Genomic DNA, 22137 nt, shown 5'->3' with positions numbered 1-22137 from the left:
ACTTGTGTATCTTCTTCAGAAAAACACCTATTCAGATCTTTGTCCATTTTTCGATTAGGTTATTTGTCTTTTTATTATTCAGCGGAGACCGTTTTCACCAACAAGGGGATGGCGGCTCACATAAGCCAGAACCAACTCAAGGCCAAGGGCATGGGCCAGCACCACAACGCCCAGAACTACAACAACCAGAGCTTTGAGGAGCTGCGAGCACTCTGCCTACGGAAGGGGCGGTTGTTCAAGGACCCCTTTTTCCCCGCTGAACCCAGCTCACTGGGCTTCAAGGAACTGGGCCCCAACTCCAAACACGTGCAGAACATCAGCTGGCAGCGGCCCCGTGTGGGTACTGGGAAGGGAGGCATGGACTCATGGGGGGTGGGGGTAGTAGTGACGTCCCAGTCACTTGGATAATCTCCAATCCCCCACCGCCCTATCTTGGCTCTGTACTAGACTCCATTTCCATCAAGGCAGGGGACGGTTCGGGACAGGCTTAAGTAAAACCTCTCAGAAAGCCCCTGGGAAGGTCACTCACTGACCTTTGCCATCCCAGCCTACAATTAGGCCAAGTTCCCCCTGCCGCGCCCCCATCCATGTTTCCCCTAGAACTCCAAGAGACAACAGCATTCCCCAGGGAAGTGGGAGGGAGCTTGGGAAGGGGTGTGTCCTGGGCTCTCTGAAACTTTTATTCCTTCATTGCAGCAAATCACAAGCAATCCTCAATTCATTGTGAATGGGGTCAGCCCGACCGACATCTGCCAGGGGGTGCTCGGTGAGTGGGGGGCAGGAAAGCTGGGGGCAGGGGGTGAATTGGGAAAGAGTGCCGGGGTGGCTCCTGAGGCTGGGGAACTGGGAGCCCTGGGTTCAGACAGCTCTTCTGTGTCCCTTTTCCTCCCCTAATCCGGATTCCACCCCTACCTGCTGCCACCTGGGTCTGGGAGCAAGCAGTCGCTCCAGGAGTCAGTGACTGAAAGCAACAAACATCTATCATCTCACAGCTTCTCCGGGGCAGGAATTAGGAAGCAGCATAGCCTGGTTGGTCTGGCTCAGGGTTTCTCATGAGGTGCCACAGGAGCTGAAGGATCCCCTTCCAAGATGGTGCACTCACGTGGCAGGAGGCCCCAGGTCCTTGCCACATGAGCTTCTCCGTAGGACGCTTAAGTGTCCACACATGGTAGCTGGCCTCCCACTGAGTGAGCGGCCCAAGAGGGAGCAAGGAGGAAGCCCGAATGCCTTCACCACCTGGTCTCAGGAGAAGCAGGCGGTAACTCCCCCATGTTCTGCTGTTAAAAGCAAGCTCCCAATCCGGCCTAAGGTCAAGGAGAGGGGAATTAGGCTTCTGCTAACCACTGCAAGTGACACGACTTCCTCAGTCTGGGGTATCAGGTAAAGGAGCGGCCACTCTCCCGCAGGCTCCCACGGGCAGCCCCCAGAGAGAGCTTCCTCCCTAAGCCTGGTCCTATCCCCCGGTTTCCTCCAAACCCCTCATTGCATCTTAAGGAAGAAGGCCAGGGTGGGCTTCCTCTGGGCTGAATTGTGTCCCATTTGTGGCAGAGAAGAGGGCAGGGTGTGGGTAGGGCAGAGGCCAAGGAGACAGCAGGTCCCACAGCTGCCGCTGGGGCTCACTGAACTGGAGGGCCCAGGGTTACCAGAGGAAAAATTGCTTCTCCCTAGGTGCCCTTTCCACGATGGTGACGACAGTGTCCTTAACATTCCTCTCCCCCCTTCTACCCCCCTCCAAGCGTTCCTCAGGCAGTCAGAAGGCCTTGGTAATCACAGAAGCTTTGCCAGTGCCCTCAGCCTCAGCCTGGCCCATGTACCCCCTCAGGGCACCACCCTGCCCCAAGCCCCACCCATGGTCTGAGATTCCCCAGGAGAGATGGCAACAGATGACCTCAGCCCAAGAATCCTGCCCCTGTGTCCCAGTGAGGGTACAGACTGAGCCCCTTGGGTCTCTAGTATTACGGGGCTGACAACAAGGAGAGCCGTCTTGATCACCACACCACTTTAATCATGGGGTAGAGGTGGGGGGCCATGGGGGAGGGGATTGGCCTTGTTCAAGTGACAGGAGATGATTGGCTGTCCCCCAAAGATGGCAGGTCCCAGAGGGAGGAGTAAGACCAAGGCCAAAAACACCTTCTCCCCAAATCCCAGAACAAAAACATCTGGCTCTGATTTGTGAGTCTCTCGCCTAATAGGAAAGGTGGAGAACTCAACCCCAGAGCTGGCCCTTCTGCAGTGGGAGGGCATCGGGGAGGGGGCCACAGAGCAGCTCCTGATCTTCTGGGGCTTGGACTCTGGGATCCACACACATGGGAGTGCTCAAACGGGGAGCCCTTCTGTCTTTCCAGGGGACTGCTGGCTGCTGGCTGCCATCGGCTCCCTTACAGTGTACCCCAAACTGCTGTACCGCGTGGTGCCCAGGGGGCAGAGCTTCAAGAAAAACTATGCTGGCATCTTCCATTTTCAGGTGAAGGGCGATTTGAAAGCCAGAGTTGGTTTGTGTATGAGGGGTGTGTGTGTGTGTGTGTGTGTGTGTGTGTGTGTGTGTGAGAGAGAGAGAGAGAGAGAGAGAGAGAGAGAGAGAAAGAATTAGTACATGCTTTGAAGTTTACCTTTTTGAAAAAAACAACATTTATTAGGGTGGATTTTTGTCTAATTATCAGAGAAATATCCTCTCACTAAAGAAATTGTGTAAGCTAATTTTTTTTTTTTTTTTTTTTTGGCGGTGCGCGGGCCTCTCACTATTGTGGCCTCTCCCATTGTGTAGCAACAGGCCCCGGACGTGCAGGTTCAGCGGCCATGGCTCACGGGCCCAGCCGCTCCGCGGCATGTGGGATTTTCCCGGACCGGGGCACGAACCTGTGTCCCCTGCATCGGCAGGCGGACTCTCAACCACTGCGCCACCAGGGAAGCCCTCAGCTAATTTTTTAAAGCCCCCAAAGGAAATAGTTGTTATCAGTTTGTGATTCATTCTCCTCCTCCTCTTCCTCCTGCTTCTCTCTCTCTCTGTCTCTGTCTTTCTCTCGGTAGATACGCTCACATATGTATATGCACGTATACGTGTGTGTATGTGCATGTGCGCATATGACATTGGGAGTTTCTGTCATGTAATTTTTGTAATCTGCTCTTCAAATTATTCAACATGTGGACAAATTCCTCATGTCATAAAAATATTTCTGAAAGTCACAAGAGTTTTTAAGACCTCAGAAGTCCTAAAAGTCCAGCCAAGGTCAAAAGGTGGGTGGGTCCCTCTGGAGGCCATGGCAGAACCTGGAGGTGAGGCTGGGGGGAGGTTCAGGCCTTTCACTGCCTTTCTTTGGCGGCGGCGGCGGCGGAGGGGTGAGGGGTCCTCTGTTACTGGTGTGTCACTGAACCTGACACCAGGAGGCGCTCGTGTAACAGAGTCTTCATGCAAGAAGGGAGGGGGGATGTGCGCGCGCGCGCGCGCGTGCGCGCATGTATGTGTGTCTGAGCTCGGAAGGGGGCCTGGGGCATACAGATGCCCCACGCCCCGCTGAGATCCACCTTGCCGCCCGCAGATTTGGCAGTTTGGGCAGTGGATGGACGTGGTGGTGGATGACCGGCTGCCCACAAAGAATGGCAAGCTGGTGTTCGTGCATTCAGCCGAGCGCACCGAGTTCTGGAGTGCCCTGCTGGAGAAGGCGTACGCCAAGTGAGTGCCCCAGCCTGGCGATTTGCCTGGCCTCCAAGCTTGCTCTGGCAGTCGGCAGTGACGGGGGGGGGGGGGGTTAGGGGAGCAACTGGAATCAGGGGAAGAGGCAGGGGGACGGCAGGACATCCCTCCCTTCCCTCACCTCACCCTCTGAGGTCCAAGCTCACAACTGCATCCCAGAGCCCAGACGGTAACCTCTCTGTGCCCACAGGCTGAACGGATCCTATGAAGCCCTGTCAGGGGGCAACACGGTGGAGGGCTTTGAGGACTTCACGGGGGGCGTGACCCAGAGCTTCCAACTCCAGAAGCCCCCTCCGAACCTGTTGAGGATGCTTAGAAAGGCCATAGAGCGATCATCCCTCATGGGGTGCTCCATCGAAGTAAGCCATGCTCGGTCCTGCTTCAGGGCCTTTGCACCTGCTGTTGCTTTCACCTAGAAAGTTCTTTCTCCAAATACCTGCATAACTAGCTCCTTCTCATTCATCTTTTAGTTCAAATGGCCCTTCCTCAGGCTAGCCTTCCCTGCTTCCCAATCTAAATTAGCCGCTCCTGCCCCCCATTTCCTCTCTACTTTGTTTTGATTTTCTCCCCAACATTTATCATGATCAGAAACTGTCTTACTTATCGACGTGTATATTCACAACCAATCTTCTCCAGACAGTTTTCACATCCATGAAGACAGTGACTTTATTTGTCTCATTCACTGCTGGGTCCTGGGGCTTAAGATGGTACTTGGCATGCAATAGATACCCAACACATATTTGTTCAAATAAATAAATGAACCCAGAGTGCTACTGTAAGACCCAGCAATTGTATTCTTGGGCATTTATCCCAGAGAAATGAAGACTTATGTCCACACAAAAGCCTGTACCCAAGTGTTCAAAGCAGCTCTATTCATAATAACCAGAACCTGGAAACAACTTAGATGTCTTTCAAAGGGTGAACAGTTGGACATGTGCATACATACCAGGGGATACTACTCAGCAATAAGAAGAGATGAACTATTGACACACGAAACAACTTGGATGAATCTCAAGGAAATTATGCTGCATGGAAAAAGCCAATCCCAAAAGATTCCATACTGTATGATTCCATTTACATGACAGTCCTGAAATGACAAAATTTTTTTAAATGGAGAACAGATTAGGAGTTGTCAGAGGTTAGGGAAGAGGGTCATAAGAGGTGGATGTTGCTTATAAAAGGGCAACACCAGGGATGCTACTGGTGATGGAAATGTTCTATATTGTGATGATGGTGGTGGATACAGAAAACTACACATATGATAACAATGCATAAAACATACATAAATGAGTACTAGTAAAAGTGGAGGCATCTGTATAAGACTGACGAATTGTGTCAACATCTTCATCCTGGTTTTGATATTGTGCTATAGGGAATTCCCTGGCAGTCCAGTGGTTAGGACTCTGTGCTTCCACTGCAGGGGGCAAGGGTTCGATCCCTCATTGGGAATCTAAGATCTTGCATGCTGCGTGACACGGCCAAAAAAGAAAAAACATGATATTGTGCTATAGTTCTGCAAGATGTTACCACCGGGGGATACTGGATATGGGGTGCACGTATCTCTCTGTATTATTTCTTAAAACTGCATGTGAGGGAGCTCCCTGGTGGTCCAGTGGGTAAGACTCCGGGCTCCCAATGCAGGGGCCTGGGCTCAACCCCTGGTCAGGGAACTAGATCCTGCCTGCTGCAACTAAAAGATTCCCCATGCCACAACTAAAAAAAACAAAGAAACCTGCGTGTGAGTCTACAATCATTTGAAAATACAAAGTTTAATTTTAAAAAAAAAATGAACCCAGAGAGTTGTCACCTCACTTCAGGTGCCCCCATCCCTCTGACCAGACCTTGAGTTCCTTTCCTTCCTCTCTGTTCTGTGTAGATTAACAGCCAAAGTGACTTGGAGTCATTGACGGAAAGGATGCTGGTGAAAGGACATGCTTACTCAGTGACCGGCCTTCAGGATGTGAGTCTGACCACTACACCCCACCCAGAGGGACAGGAGAAGGAGAACTTCTGTGACCCTACACTCCTAACCTTTGCCCACAACCCACCCAGGTCCTGTACCACGGCAGAATGGAAACACTGATTCGGGTCCGGAATCCCTGGGGCCGGATTGAGTGGAATGGAGCCTGGAGTGACAAGTAGGTGCCCAGACCAGCCCTCTGGGGGGAGGGGCAGAGCACAGAGCAGGCCCACGAGCAAGGCCATGCCACAGAGGGACTGACTGGCATCCGGTCACCTGCGCCCAGTGTGAGCCCTTCCCCTCTAGATTCTCCATCTAACCAGGACCCCCAGTAGGCAGACATTCAGGGGTAAGGGCATCCCTGGGGGAGGACCGAGGTGCCTCCTGACCCCCTGCCCCTCCACTGCCTGTCTCTGCTCCAGTGCCAAGGAGTGGGAAGAGGTGGCCGCAGACGTCCGGAGGCAGCTACTGCACAGGAAGGAGGACGGAGAGTTCTGGTCAGCGCCGCTTGAGGAGGACCACCTTCTGTCCCCATACCCAGTCCCTTCATCTCTCCTGCCACTGTCCCACCTGTGCCTTGGATGGGGAGGCTCTGGGGGTCGCCTTCAGGTGTGGGTGTGCTGCTGATGGGCTCTGGCCCATCTAGTTGCGGCAAGTGGGGGGCTACTCTTCGTTGCGGTGCGTGGGCTTCTCATTGGGTGGCTTCTCTTGTTGTGGACACGGGCTCTAGGCGCGCGGGCTTCTTGCCGCTCCCCTCCACCACAGGATGTCCTACGGAGATTTCCTGGACAACTTCACCCTCCTGGAAATCTGCAATCTGATACCTGACACGCTTTGTGGGGACTACAAGAGGTGTTGGCACACCACCTTCTACGAGGGCAGCTGGAGGAGGGGCAGCACTGCAGGGGGCTGCCGGAGCTACATTGGTGGGCGAGGGGACTCAGGGGTGCAGGGAGCAAGGGCTGGGCCACTGACTCACCGCACACCTGGGCCCCGTTGAGGAGGCGGGCTCTTGGCTGGGAAGCCCGTCCACCCTGGGAAGGGCAGGGCCATCCTGACCTGCTTCCTCCACAGACACATTCTGGACCAACCCCCAGTTTAAGATCTCTCTCCCCGAGGAGGGTGATGCCCCAGAGGACGACGAAGCCGTCTGCACCTGCCTGGTGGCCCTGATGCAGAAGAACTGGAGGCGGGCACGGCCCCAGGGAGCCCAGCTGCAGACCATCGGCTTTGTCATCTACTCCGTGCGTGCCCAGCTGGTCCCCCAGCCACTCTTGCTCTCCCCATGGCCTCACCCCTGGGACCACTGCCCACCCCACCCCACCACCTGACCCGGGACCAGGACACCCTCCAACTGCCTCCACACCCCTGTCTCTTTCCTTTTTCCTTTTTTTTTTTAATTGGAATATAGTTGATTTACAAGGTTTATCAGTTGTACTTATACATATATCCAGGTTTTTTTTAAGGAATTTTGCCTTTTTTAAAAAAAAGTAATTAATTAATTAATTTATTTATTTATGGCTGTGTTGGCTCTTCGTTTCTGTGTGAGAGCTTCCTCTAGTTGCGGCAAGCGGGGGCCACTCTTCATCGCGGTGCGCGGGCCTCTCACTATCGCGGCTTCTCTGTTGCGGAGCACAGGCTCCAGACGCGCAGGCTCAGTAATTGTGGCTCACGGGGCTAGTTGCTCCGCGGCATGTGGGATCTTCCCAGACCAGGGCTCGAACCCGTGTGCCCTGCTTTGGCAGGCAGATTCTCAACCACTGCGCCGCCACGGAAGCCCCACTGTTTTTTTTTTAAGATTCTTTTCCCGTATAGGTCATTGCAGAGTATTTAGTAGTTTTCCCTGTGCTATACAGTAGGTCCTTATTAGTTATCTATTTTTTTAATTTTTAAAAAATTTATTTGTTTATATATGTATTTTTGGCTGCGTTGGGTCTTCGTTGCTGCGCGTGGCTTTCTCTAGTTGCGGCAAGTGGGGGGCTACTCTTCGTTGCGGGGTGTGGGCTTCTCATCGGGTGGCTTCTCTTGTTGTGCCGCACCAGCTCTAGGCGCGCGGGCTTCAGTAGTTGTGGCACGCGGGCTCAGTAGTTGTGGCCTGCGGGGTCTAGAGCGTGGGTTCTGTAGTTGTGGCACACGGGCTTATTTGCTCCGTGGCGTGGGGGGGTCTTCCCGGACCAGGGCTCGAACCCGTGTCCCCTGCATTGGCAGGCAGATTCTTAACCACTGTGCCACCAGGGAAGTCCTAGTTATCTATTTTATATATAGTAGTGTGTATACGTCAATCCCAATCTCCCAATTTAATCCTCACTGCCCATCTCGGCCCTGTCTCTTTCTGGAGTGGTGCTTTGCGCTTTTGAGGCAGGGCTGGCAGTCTTCTTTTCAGATTGTTAAAATGTAAAACACTTAGGGAGCACTTCTTCTGTGCCAGGCATTGTTCCCAAGGCCTTTCGAATAGTAAAGCCTTTAATGAAGAGGAAGGAGATTGGGAGCCAGAGAGGTGAGGTCACTTGTCCAAACTCACACCAGTTCCCACACACCCGGAGATTTCTCCATGGCCCCCAAGCCTCCCCACATGGGAGCATGGACTCCGGCCAAGAGAAACCCCTGACAAGCATTTCCCAAACGGTGCTTTGCAAAATCCTAGAAATGCCCGTTTGTCCATTCATTTACATAGTCAGTGATATTCATGGAGCACCTACTGCATGCCAGGCCCCAGTCAGTCTCCAGAGGTTCAATCGTGAACAGAAGCAGACACGAGCCTTGCCCTCCTCCTAGGCTGTGAGTCCCCCAGGTTAACAGACACACCTGAAGCCATTTCCAAGGTTAGACACAGCCCTGCCAGGAAAGGCTGTATTCTCTACCCCAACCCAGAGCTCCACGGGGCCATCAGTATATTAAAGGTTCTGGTCATCCCTGGAGGAGAGCAACCTATTTATCTTGGTTTATCTCACCTTTTTACAAACTTCTATGTGCTCATTCCTTGGTTTCAATAATCTCCTATTAACTTCCTGCAAGACATGAGCGCTCCATGGAAAATGCTCTCCTAGTTTTTTATCCCAGCTCTTTAACTGTTCAGCAGTGTGAGATTGGGCAAGTTATCTCACCTCTGGGGGATTCTCTTTCCCATCCTTAATCTGCAGTGGTAAAAATCTCCCCTTGGCAAAACTTTGTGTAAACCGTACTTTGCCATCCAAAGCAGAAGGGTTATTTTTTTTTTATTGGGGTGTAGTTGTCTTACAATGTTGTGTTAGTTTCTACTGTACAGCGAAGTGGAGTTCCCTGTGCTATACAGTACATTCTCGTTAGTTATCTATTTTATACATATTAGTGTATATATGTCAATCCCAATCTCCCAATTCATCCCACCACCACCCCTTTCCCCCCTTGGTGTCCATACGTTTGTTCTGTACGTCTGTGTCTCTATTTCTGCCTTGCATACTGGTTCATCTGTGCCATTTTTCTAGATTCAAAGCGCAAGTGTTATTAACACTGGGACTTTTAGCTCTTAGAGCCCACGCCCCTCCCCACCACCAGCATCCCAGTGCCCTTAGCACCCCCCAACACACACACACCTGGCTTCCACAGGCCTGAGCCCCTTCACCATCCTGGGGATCTGACCCTCCTCTCTCTTCCCTTCCCAGGTCCCAAAGGAGGTACAGAAGACATGGGGCTTGATCCTGGGCAGACATCCACCCCGCTCCTGGCATGTGGATGGGCAAGGGGTGGAATTCGGCGAAGGGTTCTGGGGCCCACTGGGTCAGGGTTCTAGCCCCCTTGGGCCCTGAGTGAGGGTCAGGGAAGGAAACGACCACACTGGGGTTACCTGCCAGATGGGCAGGGTCCAGGCCCTCTCTAGCCCTGCCCAGCCGGGCATCACCGTGGGGGTCCCTCCCTCCCTGCCCTCCCCTGTGGGCCCTGTACCCACCTCCAGGGCACGTACAGTTTCAGAACCTCCAGGACGTCCACTTGAAAAAGGACTTCTTCGTGAAGTATCAGGACCTGGGCTTCTCAGAGATCTTCACCAACTCACGGGAGGTGAGCAGCCACCTCCGGCTGCCTCCGGGGGAATACATCATCATTCCTTCCACCTTTGAGCCGCACAAGGATGCTGACTTCCTGCTCCGGGTCTTCACGGAGAAGCACAGCGAGTCCTGGTGAGGGGCCCCACCTCACTGCTCCAAGGCCCCCTGTCCCAGAGCTGTAAGATTCAAGCTCAGGGGGCAGTCAGCTGGGTCCCCCCGCCCCTGTCCCTATTGTACAGTCAGGGAAACTTAGGCATGAGGCAGGGAAGTCCCAGGTAGTAGCAGAGCCAGAGTCAGAAGCCAGATCGCACGAGCCCGTTCCATATTGCTGCAGACACACGACACGACCTCCCTGACCATCCCACTGGAATCCCTGTCTCCCTGACCCCTGCTCACTCCAAACCTTCATCCACCTCTGCCCAGGGAACTGGATGAAGCCAACGTCGCTGAGCTTCTCCAAGAGGTGAGGGGAGGCTGTGGGGGGTGGGATTTGGGGGTGGCATGTAGGGGTGTGGAAGAACTTTCTGGACTGTGTCCCTCTCCCACTCCTTTCCCTCCAGGAGAACATCTCTGAGAATGACATAGACCAGGACTTCATACGTTTGTTTCACATAGTGGCCGGTGGAGAGGTGAGAGGCAGAGGGCTGGGGGATTGAAAGGAGGTGGTTTGGGGCTGAAGGGGCCAGAGCCGGGGTTTACGGTCCACCTTCCTAGGACAAGGAGGTGGGCATATATGAGCTACAGAAGCTGCTCAACAAGGTGGTCTCCAAAGGTGAGTCTTCCATCCCCCACTCACAACCCTTCCCCCCACCCTTAATCACCCCCACCCCTCCCCCCAAACCCCAACCACACCCTGCTCATCCCTCCCCTTCTTCCTGCCCCTTCCCTCCCTCACAGTCAAAAACCTCAAAACCAAGGGTTTCAGCCTGGACGTGTGCCGCTGTATGGTCAACCTCTTGGATGTATCTTCCTGTCCAGTGGGCAGTCCTGTCCAGTGCTCCCCTGCCCCAGCCCCCTACCCCTGAGCCTGGCCCTAAGGTGGCCATCTCTGACCAGCCATGCCCTCCTTCCGGGTGGGGATTAGGCACTGGGGTAACAAAAGATGCCAGGCTGTTACCATGGTTACCATACAGGCCCCTTGGGTCTTGTGCCCTACCTCGGTGAGTCCCTCTGCTTCCCAGCCCCCAGGATGCCCTCCCCACCCTCCTCTTATATCCTTGACTACCTCCCAGAAAGATGGCTCTGGCAAACTGGGGCTTCAAGAGTTCCAGATCCTGTGGAGAAAAATCAAGAAATGGACGGTAAAGGGCATTGAGGGGGCAGTTTATGGAGGTAAGAAAGAGAGGTCCTCCAGAGGGAAGAGGACTAGTAAGGATGGAGCTGGAACAGGAGCCCCTGACTAGACACACACACACACACACACACACACACACACACACACACACACACACACACCCCAGGATGGAGCCATTGATGTGTTGGCGTATTACCTAGTCAAAATATTCAATAACCAGCACAGTCCAGGTATCAGCCAGCGTAAAGGATACAGGCAGAGAGCCCCGGGCAGGGTGCCAGGAAGTAACCCCACAGTCACCAGGTGATAGGAATACTGGAGCTCAGCGGGTGGGCCAGCGTAGGGGCCCCCGGGGTCTTGGGTAGCAGTCGTGAAGCATTTCGTCACTTCAGCCACCGTGCCATGCGCATGGCCCTACCACATCTGTCTTGTCCCTTCAGGACATCTTCCGAGAGTATGACCAGGACCACTCAGGCACCTTGAACTCCTATGAGATGCGCTTGGCAATTGAGAAAGCAGGTGGCCAGGGGCAGGAGAGGGCTTTGGGGCAGGGACGGGGGAGGCAGCGGCGGCCAGAGGGCTGGACTCTCCCCCTCCACACTCCTCTCTCTCTCCCAGGCATCAAACTGAATAACAAGGTGACACAGGTGTTGGTGGCCAGGTATGCAAATGACGAAATGATCATGGATTTTGACAGCTTCATCAGCTGTTTCCTGAGGCTGAAGGCCATGTTCAGTGAGTCAGGCACCTGCCCACTCCCCACCCTGGGCCAGGGGACCGCCGGCCTTCTCCCACATACCCACACGAAGAGCACTGCTCCAGAACCATTCCCCTCCACCAGGCACAGCTGATCTGGGCTCAGATCCCAGCTCCACCACTTGCTGGCTCTGTTGCCTTGAGCAAGTCACTTTATCTCTCTGTGCCTCTGTTGCCTTACCTATAAATACAGATAACAGTACAGCCTGCATAGAAGGGAGGCGGAGATTAAATGAGATAGTATTTGGAGAGCACTCAGAACAGGCCCTGGTTCAGAGCAAGGCTGTAGGAGTCCTTACCATTAATTCCCTGCTGGGCTGGGGGTTTGGCTGGGAAGAGGGAAGGAACGGCTTCTTACACCCTTTCTAACATCCTCCCTAGTCGGGAAGGGGTCTTGCAGACCACTGACTCAGCTCCCAACCCTTCTCCCTTGTCTCCTCCTTGAAACAGCGTACTTTCTAACCATGGACCCTAACAATACTGGCCAGATTTGCTTGAACCTGAACCAGGTACATGGAAAGGATCCTCAGGCACCCACCCCCACCCCCGCGGCTCCACTGGCCCTTCCCTTTCCCCAGACGTCATGCCCCACCACCACCTCACCCATCCTCTGATGTTCTTCTTGCCCCACAGTGGCTGCAGATAACCATGTGGGGTTAGTCACTGCGGGAGCCTGACTTCCTACCGCCATCGGCCCCGCCCCACCCCCCCACCACCCCGCCGCCGGGTTCTGGCCTGGGGGCCGGGGTGCTCCTTGTGGCGCTCAACTCTGCGGTCTCTGCTGATGGAACGGCCGAGATGCCGTGCTTATTCCCGCAGCAGGACCTCCAGGCCCACCCTCCCAGCGCAAAGTGTTTTTCCCCCACAGTCTCCCTCCCTCTCTGAGTACATTTCACTAAAGATTAAGTGACACTTCTGCGGTGTCCCCGGCTGGGGAGGCTGTCCACGTTTCCTACCCTACTCAACGCTGGCCGGTTTCATGGCTCCCCCTTCTCCCCCACCCCCAAGGGCATTATTATAATGAACAACACATGCCACTGGCTTCTGTGTCTCTTGTGTTTCTATGCCAGAAAAAGACTGGCAGGGGTGTAAGTCATTTCCTCAGTACCAAAGAGGGGACACCCAGGAGCTCTCAGTTGGGGTGATACCACCCCCTATCCAGGGAGCATTTGGAAATGTGTGGTTGTCACAGAAGCTAGAGGGCGCTGTTGTCATTTATGGGCAGCGGCTGGGATGCTAAAGGCATAAGAGTCCCTGTCTGCGAACTGTACACAGCGCGGTACCCAGAGCAGCATCCGAGGGGAGGGCTGAGCCGCAGGACCCAGAACCGCCCCTCCCATCTCCTTCCTCAAACTGGAGTCTCCAAAGGTGACACTGCTGGTCTAGCAAAAGTCAAAAATCCTGCACTGGCAGGAGTCAGCCAGTCACAGAAAGGAACTGACCCTCTTAGATGTGTGGCTGGGAGGGGTGGGGGACAGTGGCCGTGGGTGAGTTCATTCCTGCCTTAAAGGTGTTCAGATTCAAATCATTCTTACTGTTAAAAAAACTGCTGGCTGCCAGGCTATGGTCCTCACCGGAAGGGTGGAGGGATCCTTGGTTCACCAGTCCTTGACCTTAGAGTCTCTGCCTCAGATGCCCCCTGTCCCCAGCCCCCAGCCCCCAGCCTCCTGCTGCAGTGGGAAAACTGAGGCCACCAGCAGTGTCCCCCAGCTGCACTTCTCCTGTCCTTCCAGATCGCTCCGTGGCTTCCCCCTCTGGGGAACTGTGCCTGCGAGCTTTTCAGCCTCTTGCGTACAGACCGCCTCCAAATTCCCTTAGATTAGGGTCGAATAAATCTAAACCCCAAAAGAATTGGGATCCGTCCTGGGTCTGTGTACTTTCAGCTTCCCAGCATAGCTAGCTTCGTTTCCTCCTGCAGTAAGGACTCAAAGACTTCCTTCTATTTGCACTAAACACGCCCATTCCTCTTATGCTTGGGGGTGTGGGGGGGCTTCCAGCCTTCCTGGGTCTGGTGACTGATTCCCTGCACCAGCCCTGCCCCCTGCCTCCTCTGTGACAACTGCCCATCACTGTCACTCCATTGCCTCCCCCACCACCTCCCGAGGAATCATTTCCAGCCCTGCCACTCTCTTCTCCCATCCTCTCCCCTCTGCAGTCTTGTCTGAGAGAGAAGGTCACACTCTGTTAATGAGGGTCTTAAGACTGATTCCTCCACCCTAATTTTCTACCACCACCTTTTCTCCTCAGAGCAGCGAAGGAGCAAAGGTCCCTGGGTGGGTCAGGGATCCTTTGGGAGAGGCCAGAAAACTAGCAGGTCCTTTGAGTTTTGAGAGAACCCGGCAGTGCCCAGTTGGTTCTGGGGAGCCCAGCAAGATGCTGACCACACCCCATCCTTGTACCTTGCCCTAGCGGAAGATGCTGCCAACTTCTGGCTGGATGGCCTTGGGCAAATTATTTTATTTCTCTAACAGAGTTTCCTTTTTCTCATCTGTCAGTTGGGGGTGACAGGGAGTTCACTGGTGGCCTAGAGGTTAGGATCCTGGGCTTTCACTACCATGGCCCAGGTTCAAGCCCTGGCCGGGGAACTGAGATATCCCACAAGCCGTGTGGCTCGGCCAAAAAAAAATGGGGGTGACAGTGCCTGTCTCAGAGGGCTGCTGTATGGACGACTGAGGTTATGAGGGTGAAGTACTGTGCTTCCCACAGATGGTAAACTCATTACTGTTACATAAAAATTGGGTTCCCCTCTTGTTGGATGTCGAGCCAGAAGACACAACCAAGCCAAAGAGCAGGAGAAGGGAGGATTGATTACTTGCAGCAAGTAAGGAGGACATTGGAGATCTTTCCCAAAGCAGTGTCTCCCCAACAGCCAAACTGGGGACGTTCTAAACTAAGGGTACATGCATATTCATGACGGCGCTTGAGCAGAGGAGAATTCAGCATGGAATTTGGGCAAAAGTCAACAGAGGCCAAGCTTCAGTTGACTGAAGTCACAAGGGCCGGAAAAGGTCAACATCACCATCTCTTAGGTTCCAGTCGAGCTGGTGGTTGAGTGCTTCAGGCTAATCTCTACCGCTGAACCAGAACTGGGAGTCTTTACAACTGATTTATTATCTCTGCCATTCTTACTTCTCTTGCCTAAGTCATTCCGTTCTTCTGTTCCCTCACGATCATTATTACTGAGACCTGTTCAAGGTCAAGCACTGTGGCCAGGCTTAGATCACAAAACAGTTTAGGCTTAAATGGCTTCTCTGACGTCAAAAAACTATATCTGGGGACTTCCCTGGTGGTCCGGTGGGTAAGACTCCGCACTTGCAGGGGCCTGGGTTCGATCCCTGGTCGGTGAACTAGATCCTGCATGCATGCCGCAACTGGGAGTCTGCATGCCGCAACTAAGAAGTCTGCACGCTGCAACTAAAAGGTCCCGCGTGCCAAAATAAGATCCTGCGCAGCCAAAATAAATAAATAAATGAATAAAAATAAAATCTTAAAAAAAATACTATATCTGGATCCCCCTACCCTTTCTGCTTATACCGTCACCACACTTAGCAGAACCCCATATATAGTTTGTGCTCTGAACAACTAAAAGGGGCATCATTCACCCAGATTATTATGTGAGGGGCATCCCCAGAATTTTAGCACATGACTGCCCTGTATTGGAAAAGTGAGATGAACTAGCATACATTTAATAAACATATCTAATTCATGCATGCATCAAACATGCCTACATCACATTCCTCCACATCCAAACTCTAAAACAAAAGTTCCCCCCAGCTACAGCCAGGCCTGGCTGCTCCCTCCTCCTGCCTGTCAAGTCTGCTCTCTGCACACACACCCTCACCAGCCCCTTCTGACTCAATCTCGTTCAACTTCACTTGCCTCCTTCCCCAGCCTAATGCTTGGGAGACCTTTCCCATGACGTCTTTGCCATCTCCCAGTGTTGTGTAACCACATTTTCTGCTCTTCTCTTCTGGTCCTCAGCATGCGGCACTTCCTCTGTTCACAGAGGTGGGGTTTTGCTGGGGAAGGGCACTAGACCATGCTGCCTGCACCCTGCACAACACAAGCTGGGTGCCCTTGACTGAGGTCACATGGTAATCTAGAGTTCACCTCTGGATGACTCACTGCCATTCTGCACAGCAGCTGCCCCCGTTTCCTTTAGACCCCTGTCTACACCCTCCAACTGCACTGCAAAGATGAGGCCACATCAGGGAACAGAGGTCCCTTAGAATAGATAGCTCCAGAGCTTCGTCCTCTGGTCTCTGAGAAAGTGGGGTCAAAATGTGCTAGAAATCTTGCCATTTGCAACAAGATGGATGGACCCTGAGGGCACTATGCCAAATGAAATAACTCAGACAGAGAAAGACAAACACTCTATGATCTCACAAGTGGAATCTAAAAAAATTTTTTAATAATTTAAAAACAACTCATAGGACTTCCCTGGTGGCCCAGTGGTTAAGAATCCGCCTGCCAATGCAGGGGACATGGGTTCGAGCCCTGGTCCGGGAAGCTCCCACATGCCAAGGAGCAACTAAGCCCGTGCGCCACAACTACTGAGCCTGCGCTCTAGAGCCTGCGAGCTACAACTACTGAGCCCACGTGCCAGAACTACTGAAACCCACGCGCCTAGAGCCCGTGCTCTGCAACAAGACGAGCCACCGCAATGAGAAGCCCTTGCACCACAAATGAAGAGTAGCCCCCGCTCGCCACAACTAGAGAAAGCCCGCGTGCAGCAACGAAGACCCAACGCAGCCAAAAATAATTAATTAATTAATTAATTTAAAAAAACAACTCATAGATACAGAGGACAGATTGGTGGTTGCCAGAGGTGGTGGTGAGGGCTGAGTGGAATATGTGAAAGTGGTCAAAAGGAACAAACTTCCAGTGATAAGTCATGGGGGGAATTCCCTCGCAGTCCAGTGGTTAGAATTTCGCGCTTCCACTGCCGTGGAACTAAAATCCCACAAGCTGCATGGTGTGGCCAAAAACAACAACAAAAAAAGAGGTCATAGGGATGTAATGTATGGCACAGTGACTATAGTTAATAATACTGTTTTGCATATTTGAAAGTTGCTAAGGCTGTAGATCTTAAAAGTTCTCATCACAAGAAAAATGAGAAGGAAATGTCTGAATCTAGGACTGGGGCAAGAAATATACGGGATGAACCTGGAGCATCTTGTAGTGCCAGAAAGTACGGAAATGCTAAAAAAAAAGTAGTAAAAACAAAAAGCACAATGAGAGTATGTCAAAGGTGGAGTGTAATTCAAAGTAGCAAAAACAAAAAGCACAATGAGAGTATGTCAAAGGTGGAGTGTAATTCCCCTTCCCTTAAGTGTGGGTAGCACATAGTGACTTCCTTCCAAAGAGGACAGTGTGGAAATCGAGAGAAAAGAGTAGCTTCAAGACAGAGAAACCTGGGAATTGCCTGGTGGTCCAGTGCTTAGGACTCCACAAGCAGTGAAAGCTGAGGGACCGAGTCCAATCCCTGGTCAGGGAACTAAGGTCCTACAAGCTGTGCGGTATGGCCAAAAAAAGAAAAAGTAGAGAAACCTGACAAACACGACTTCAGGCAGGTGATCAAGGTTAACACAAGAGAGATAAACCATGTGGATAGAATACACCCTTGGTATGATGTGATGAGAATGGCATTTTACATCTGTGGTTTCCTTCCCCAAAACCCCAAACTCCAGTCTAATCATAAGAAAAACATCAGACAAATCCCACTTGAGGGACATTATACAAAACTCCTGACCAATACGCCTCAAAACTGTCAAGGTCATCAAAAACAAGGGAAGTCTGAGAAACTCTCACAGCCAAGAGGAGCCTAAGGAGGTAAGACAACTAAGTGTAATACGGTGTTCTGGATGGGATCCTGGAACAGAAAAAGGGACATTAGGTAAAAACTAAGGAAATCTCAATAAGCATGGGTTTTAGGTAATATTATTGTATCCATATTGGTTCCTTAATTGTAACAAATATACTGTACTAAGATATGATATTAATTACAGGGGAAATTGGGTGTGGATATACAGAAACTCTCTGGGCTATCTTCACAATTTTCTGTAAATTTAAAACTATTTGAAAATAGTTTATTTTAAAAAGTAATTAAAAGCAACCCAAGTGCCAATCAGTAAATGAATGGATAAAGAAGATGTGATTTATATATATATATGTGTGTGTGTGTGTGTATATATATATATGTGTGTGTGTGTATGTGTATACACACACACACACACACACAGTGGAATATTACTCAGTCACAAAAAAAGAATGAAATCTGGCCATTTGCGACAACATGGATGAACTTAGAGGGTATTATGCTAAGTGCAACAAGTCACACAGAGAAAGACAAATACTGCATGAGTTCACTTATACATGGAATCTAAACAATAAAACAAATGAACAAGCATAACAAAACAGAAACAGATGTATAGATACAGAGGACAAACAGGTGGTTGCTAGAGGGTAGAAAGGTGATATACATACCTTGGAGATATTTTTCTATTAGTATACAGAGAGCAGAGTACCCCACTGCAGCGAAGTCTTGACATTTATTTATCAGCTCTTTATTGAGTTGTTTCCAATCTTTTACTACTATAAGCAATGCTAGAGTGAATAGCACTGCACATATGTCATCTCATATAGTGGAAATATTTCTATAGGATAAATTTCTGAGAGTGGGATATTGAGCTAAAGAGTATATACATCAGTAATTCAGATACATATTAAATTCCCCTCCATAAAGGTAATCCCAATTTACGCTCCCACTAGCAATATAAGAGTGTCTATTTCCCCATCAAGGCAGTGTGTCGTCAAACTTTTGCATATTTATAATGTGATAGAAGAAAAATGGTTTCTGACTGTCCTTGTAATTTGCATTTCTTTTTTTGCATTTGAAGCTGAGCAAATATTCATGTTTTCATTTCATTTTCTGTGAGCGCTTCATATTCTTTGCTCATTTTTATACTGGGCTTTTGTGTTTTTTCCTTATAAAATTCTAGGAGCTATTTATATTTTAGGAAGATTTGACCTTTTTCTGCATAGGGGCTGCAAATATTTTCCTTTGTCATCTGTGTTTCCACTAGGTTTTTAATGCTTTCCCATAGACTCTGCCCTTCGCCCCAGCAGAACCTCCCTCTCCAGGCCACCTGCCCCCTCTCACAGCCACATCCCAAAGCCCCTTTAGTTCCTCACTCTTCCAGGTGACATCTGACCTTTTGGTGACATCTGACTCTATACTGAAGACTCCTCTTGTGCGTAAATAACATTTATTCTGTCCTTTATCGACTTTAGGGGTTACACATTCTCAGTAGAACGTAGAAAACACAGAAAAGCACACAGAAGAAAAGCAAAACACCTTATATTCCATCCCTTAGGATAACCACTTCCTGTTTATCAATGCCTATGCATGTTTTTAATTGCGTATATGTTTATTTATTTACAAAATAAATTTCTTACATTTACCCAGTTCCTTTGGGAGTGTATAACCACACTTTCCTCCCGCTTGGATATCTCCTTGTTCCTATTCTGTCTCCACAAGGAGGTAAGCTCGAGGAGCTGACGTGGGGGGAACTTTTCCCTCCTGCCCATCCCCACAGCAGCCTCACTCTCTCTCCTGGACCCCTGGCCACGTTTCTCCTGCCCCATCCCCCACCCCCTCCAAGCTTAACCACTGCCCTCACTCCTGCCAGAGACGTCAAATTCCTGGTCTCATCGGGTCTTCAGACCCACCTTGGTGGAAACCTCGGATCATCAACCCATCACCCCAAAAGATGCTAGTTTCCCTCCTTCTGCTGGTGAAACCAGCCAAGAGGAACGTCCAAGACTCCCCCAAGCATTGTTTCCGGCCCACGTCTTGTCTCGTGCACCAAACATTTCCCGAATTCGCCGTGCTCTGTTTGGTCTCCTGTCTTTACTCATGCTCTTCCTCGCCGTCCCCTTCCTGCAGCAGGTCTCCCCACGACCTGTTCGTCACATTCTGCCCATCCTCTGCCCCAGCGCAGCCCCGCCTTCCCTTCCCTCCTGAGTCTCCCCCTGCAGTCCTCCCCCTTCCCTGGCTCTGTGTTCCAGGAGCCCTCCTCTGAGAAGCTGCACGCACACACCCAGGCCACTTGCTGGCCGGGTGCCCCGGACTCCCAAGGTGCCAGCCACTTCCCCTGGCAGACCATTTATCTCTATTGTCATTTCCTGTTTATTCCTACTGGCCATACACTGGGGGCAGGACTGTCATTTTCATTGACGCATTTTGAATGCCTGCACGTATGAACATTAAGTAAGTTTGTTGACCAAGGAAAGGAATGGCTCTCCCAGCTAATGTGACCGCTCCCACATTGAACCTTCAAAGCTCTCCATCCAGGATGCCTCCTGGAGGGCCAACGTGGCCCAGCTGGAATTGGCATCCTCTTAGGTCTGATGTGCAAACTCCTCCATCTCGACTGACAGTCTTCCTATCACCCTTTTCTGATTGTCACCGAGGCCATCTCTGAACCTCAGTTTACTCATCTGTCTAGAGAAGAGAACACTCGGGAAAACTGTGAGGACCAAGTGAATGACATACTTTGTAAATGGCAATGTGAGGAATGAATACGAGGTGTGGGTACATCATAAAAAAGAGTGCTACCATTCATTCAGCATGTTTTCTATACCAGGCACTGTTCTAACATCTAACTATTAATGCCTTTCATGCAAACAAATTAGCTCCCCTTTCATGGAGAAGTATACTGAGGTACAGAGCAGTTAATGACTTATTTGCCTAGGATTCCACACTGGCAGTAGAGGAGCTGGGATTTGAATCCAGACCACATAGCTCCACTTGCTTAACCACCACCCTATATTGTCTGTCTATTAAATAATAGTATCATTTGGTCTGACAGCTGCCCTATTCAATTCATTAATTAATTGGGTTTTGTGACCCAATCATACAACCTCGTTCTCCCAGCATGATTCTAACTCCAATGGTAAATCTGTAGGTAGATTTTTGTGTAGATAACCACTTATCTCCCAAGGATGGAGACATGTTCAAAATGTAGCTCTTTAAAAAGCACCATGCTTAGGGGCTTCTCTGGCAGTGGTTAAGACTCTGTACTTCCACTGCAAGGGGCGTGGGTTAGATCCCTGGCCGGGGAACTCCCACATGTTCCACGGTGCGGCCAAAAAAAAAAGAATCATGCCCATATTTTTTGTTCTTTGACATTTGTATTATCAGATTCAAATAGAATAAATACTCGTCAGCTGAATTAAACACAGAGAAGTTTAAAGGCACCTGTTTTGTCATACTTGACATGGACTTACCTTCAGTGGTACTGACAGATATATATCCCCAATCCCAGCATTCCAGGCCCTCCAAGCATTCTGAGGATGAGGTTTCCATTCCCTTCCCTTGTTTTCAGAATCTCCTCACCAAGAGAGAGATGGGGATGAAGAAGGGGAGGGAAGAGGCCACCCTGGGTACAGGAGAAGAGAGACAGAGTTTTGGTGGATCCTTCTGTGTCTGTGGCTCAGGGGACAGGCTCTGCTCCCCTGGACTGCCTGGGGGGGGCGGGCATAGCAAGGTCACATCCATGTACGTAGTTTCCCTGGCCCTCCTCCTTTGCCTGTCCTGTTCCCCCTCCCCTGATGCCAGCCTCATCCTTGACACAAAGCACTATGGGAGCCAGAGAAAGGAGAGGGGGCAGAAAGAGCCCAGCGCTGGATACCCAAGGAGAGACTGAGGACAGAAAAGAGGATGCCCGCCCCCAGGGGACAGCTAGAAGCAAGAGGCCTACCTCCTGGCACCATGTCCCCTAACTGCCAGGACACACAGCCTTTACTTCTGGGGGGCCAGAAACTTGTGGGAGGTTGGGAGGGAAAGAGAGGGCAAAAGATGGAAGAGACTTAGAGAGGTCCAGAGAAAAAGGGTAGAGGTGAAGGGGACCAATGTATGTTCCATTATTAAATGATAGATATGGAGAATAAAAAAAGATGCAGAGGACAGCAATTCTGTAGTGTAACAGAATTCATCCATGTACTCACCACCAAGATTAGACAGTGTTAACATTTTCCCATATTTCCTTTAGCTTTCTTCATTTTTAAATTTTTGTTTGTTTATTTATTTATTGGCCGCACTGTGCAGCATGCAGGCTCTTAGTTTCCTGACCCGGGATCGAACCCATGCCCCCTGCAGTGGAAGCGAAGAGTCTCAACCACTGGACCGCCACGGAAGTCCCTAGTTTTCTTCTTTTTTTTTTTTAAAGGGATAATACATTAGAGACACTGCTATAATCCCCTCCCCACACCTATCATTTCCTGTCCCTTCTCCCTTAGAGGGAGCTATTCCTCTGGAGTCCTGTCTCTCCCATCTATGTTTTTACTTTTACTACATGGGCATACGTAGGTATGTACCCACAAGAATATATCCTATTGCTCATGTGTCCTG

The 22137-nt window shown here is 50.9% G+C and overlaps 1 protein-coding gene across 1 annotated transcript; it reads left to right on the top strand.

Annotated features, from left to right (window-relative positions):
* Window positions 1-11949, top strand: CAPN11 (calpain 11; the record flags this gene model as incomplete). Its single annotated transcript, XM_089919863.1, is given in 17 exon segments — window positions 1-336; window positions 697-766; window positions 2346-2464; window positions 3537-3670; window positions 3882-4050; window positions 5568-5651; window positions 5744-5829; window positions 6074-6148; window positions 6417-6638; window positions 6640-6895; window positions 9609-9805; window positions 10097-10136; window positions 10234-10302; window positions 10388-10445; window positions 10571-10635; window positions 10906-10974; window positions 11408-11949. Coding segments are annotated over 17 exon segments (2460 nt in total), but the record flags the coding sequence as incomplete, so codon positions are not given.
* Window positions 11950-22137: the final 10188 nt, after the last annotated feature.

The sequence above is a fragment of the Delphinapterus leucas genome, chromosome 10, assembly GCF_059928025.1.
Source record: "Delphinapterus leucas isolate spDelLeu-1000000601 "Yukka" chromosome 10, BTC_Dleu_Yukka2, whole genome shotgun sequence".
Classification (NCBI taxonomy): Eukaryota; Metazoa; Chordata; class Mammalia; order Artiodactyla; family Monodontidae; genus Delphinapterus; species Delphinapterus leucas.
Note: the sequence above shows the minus strand (reverse complement) of the source record. Positions and strands in the feature narration are given on the sequence as shown.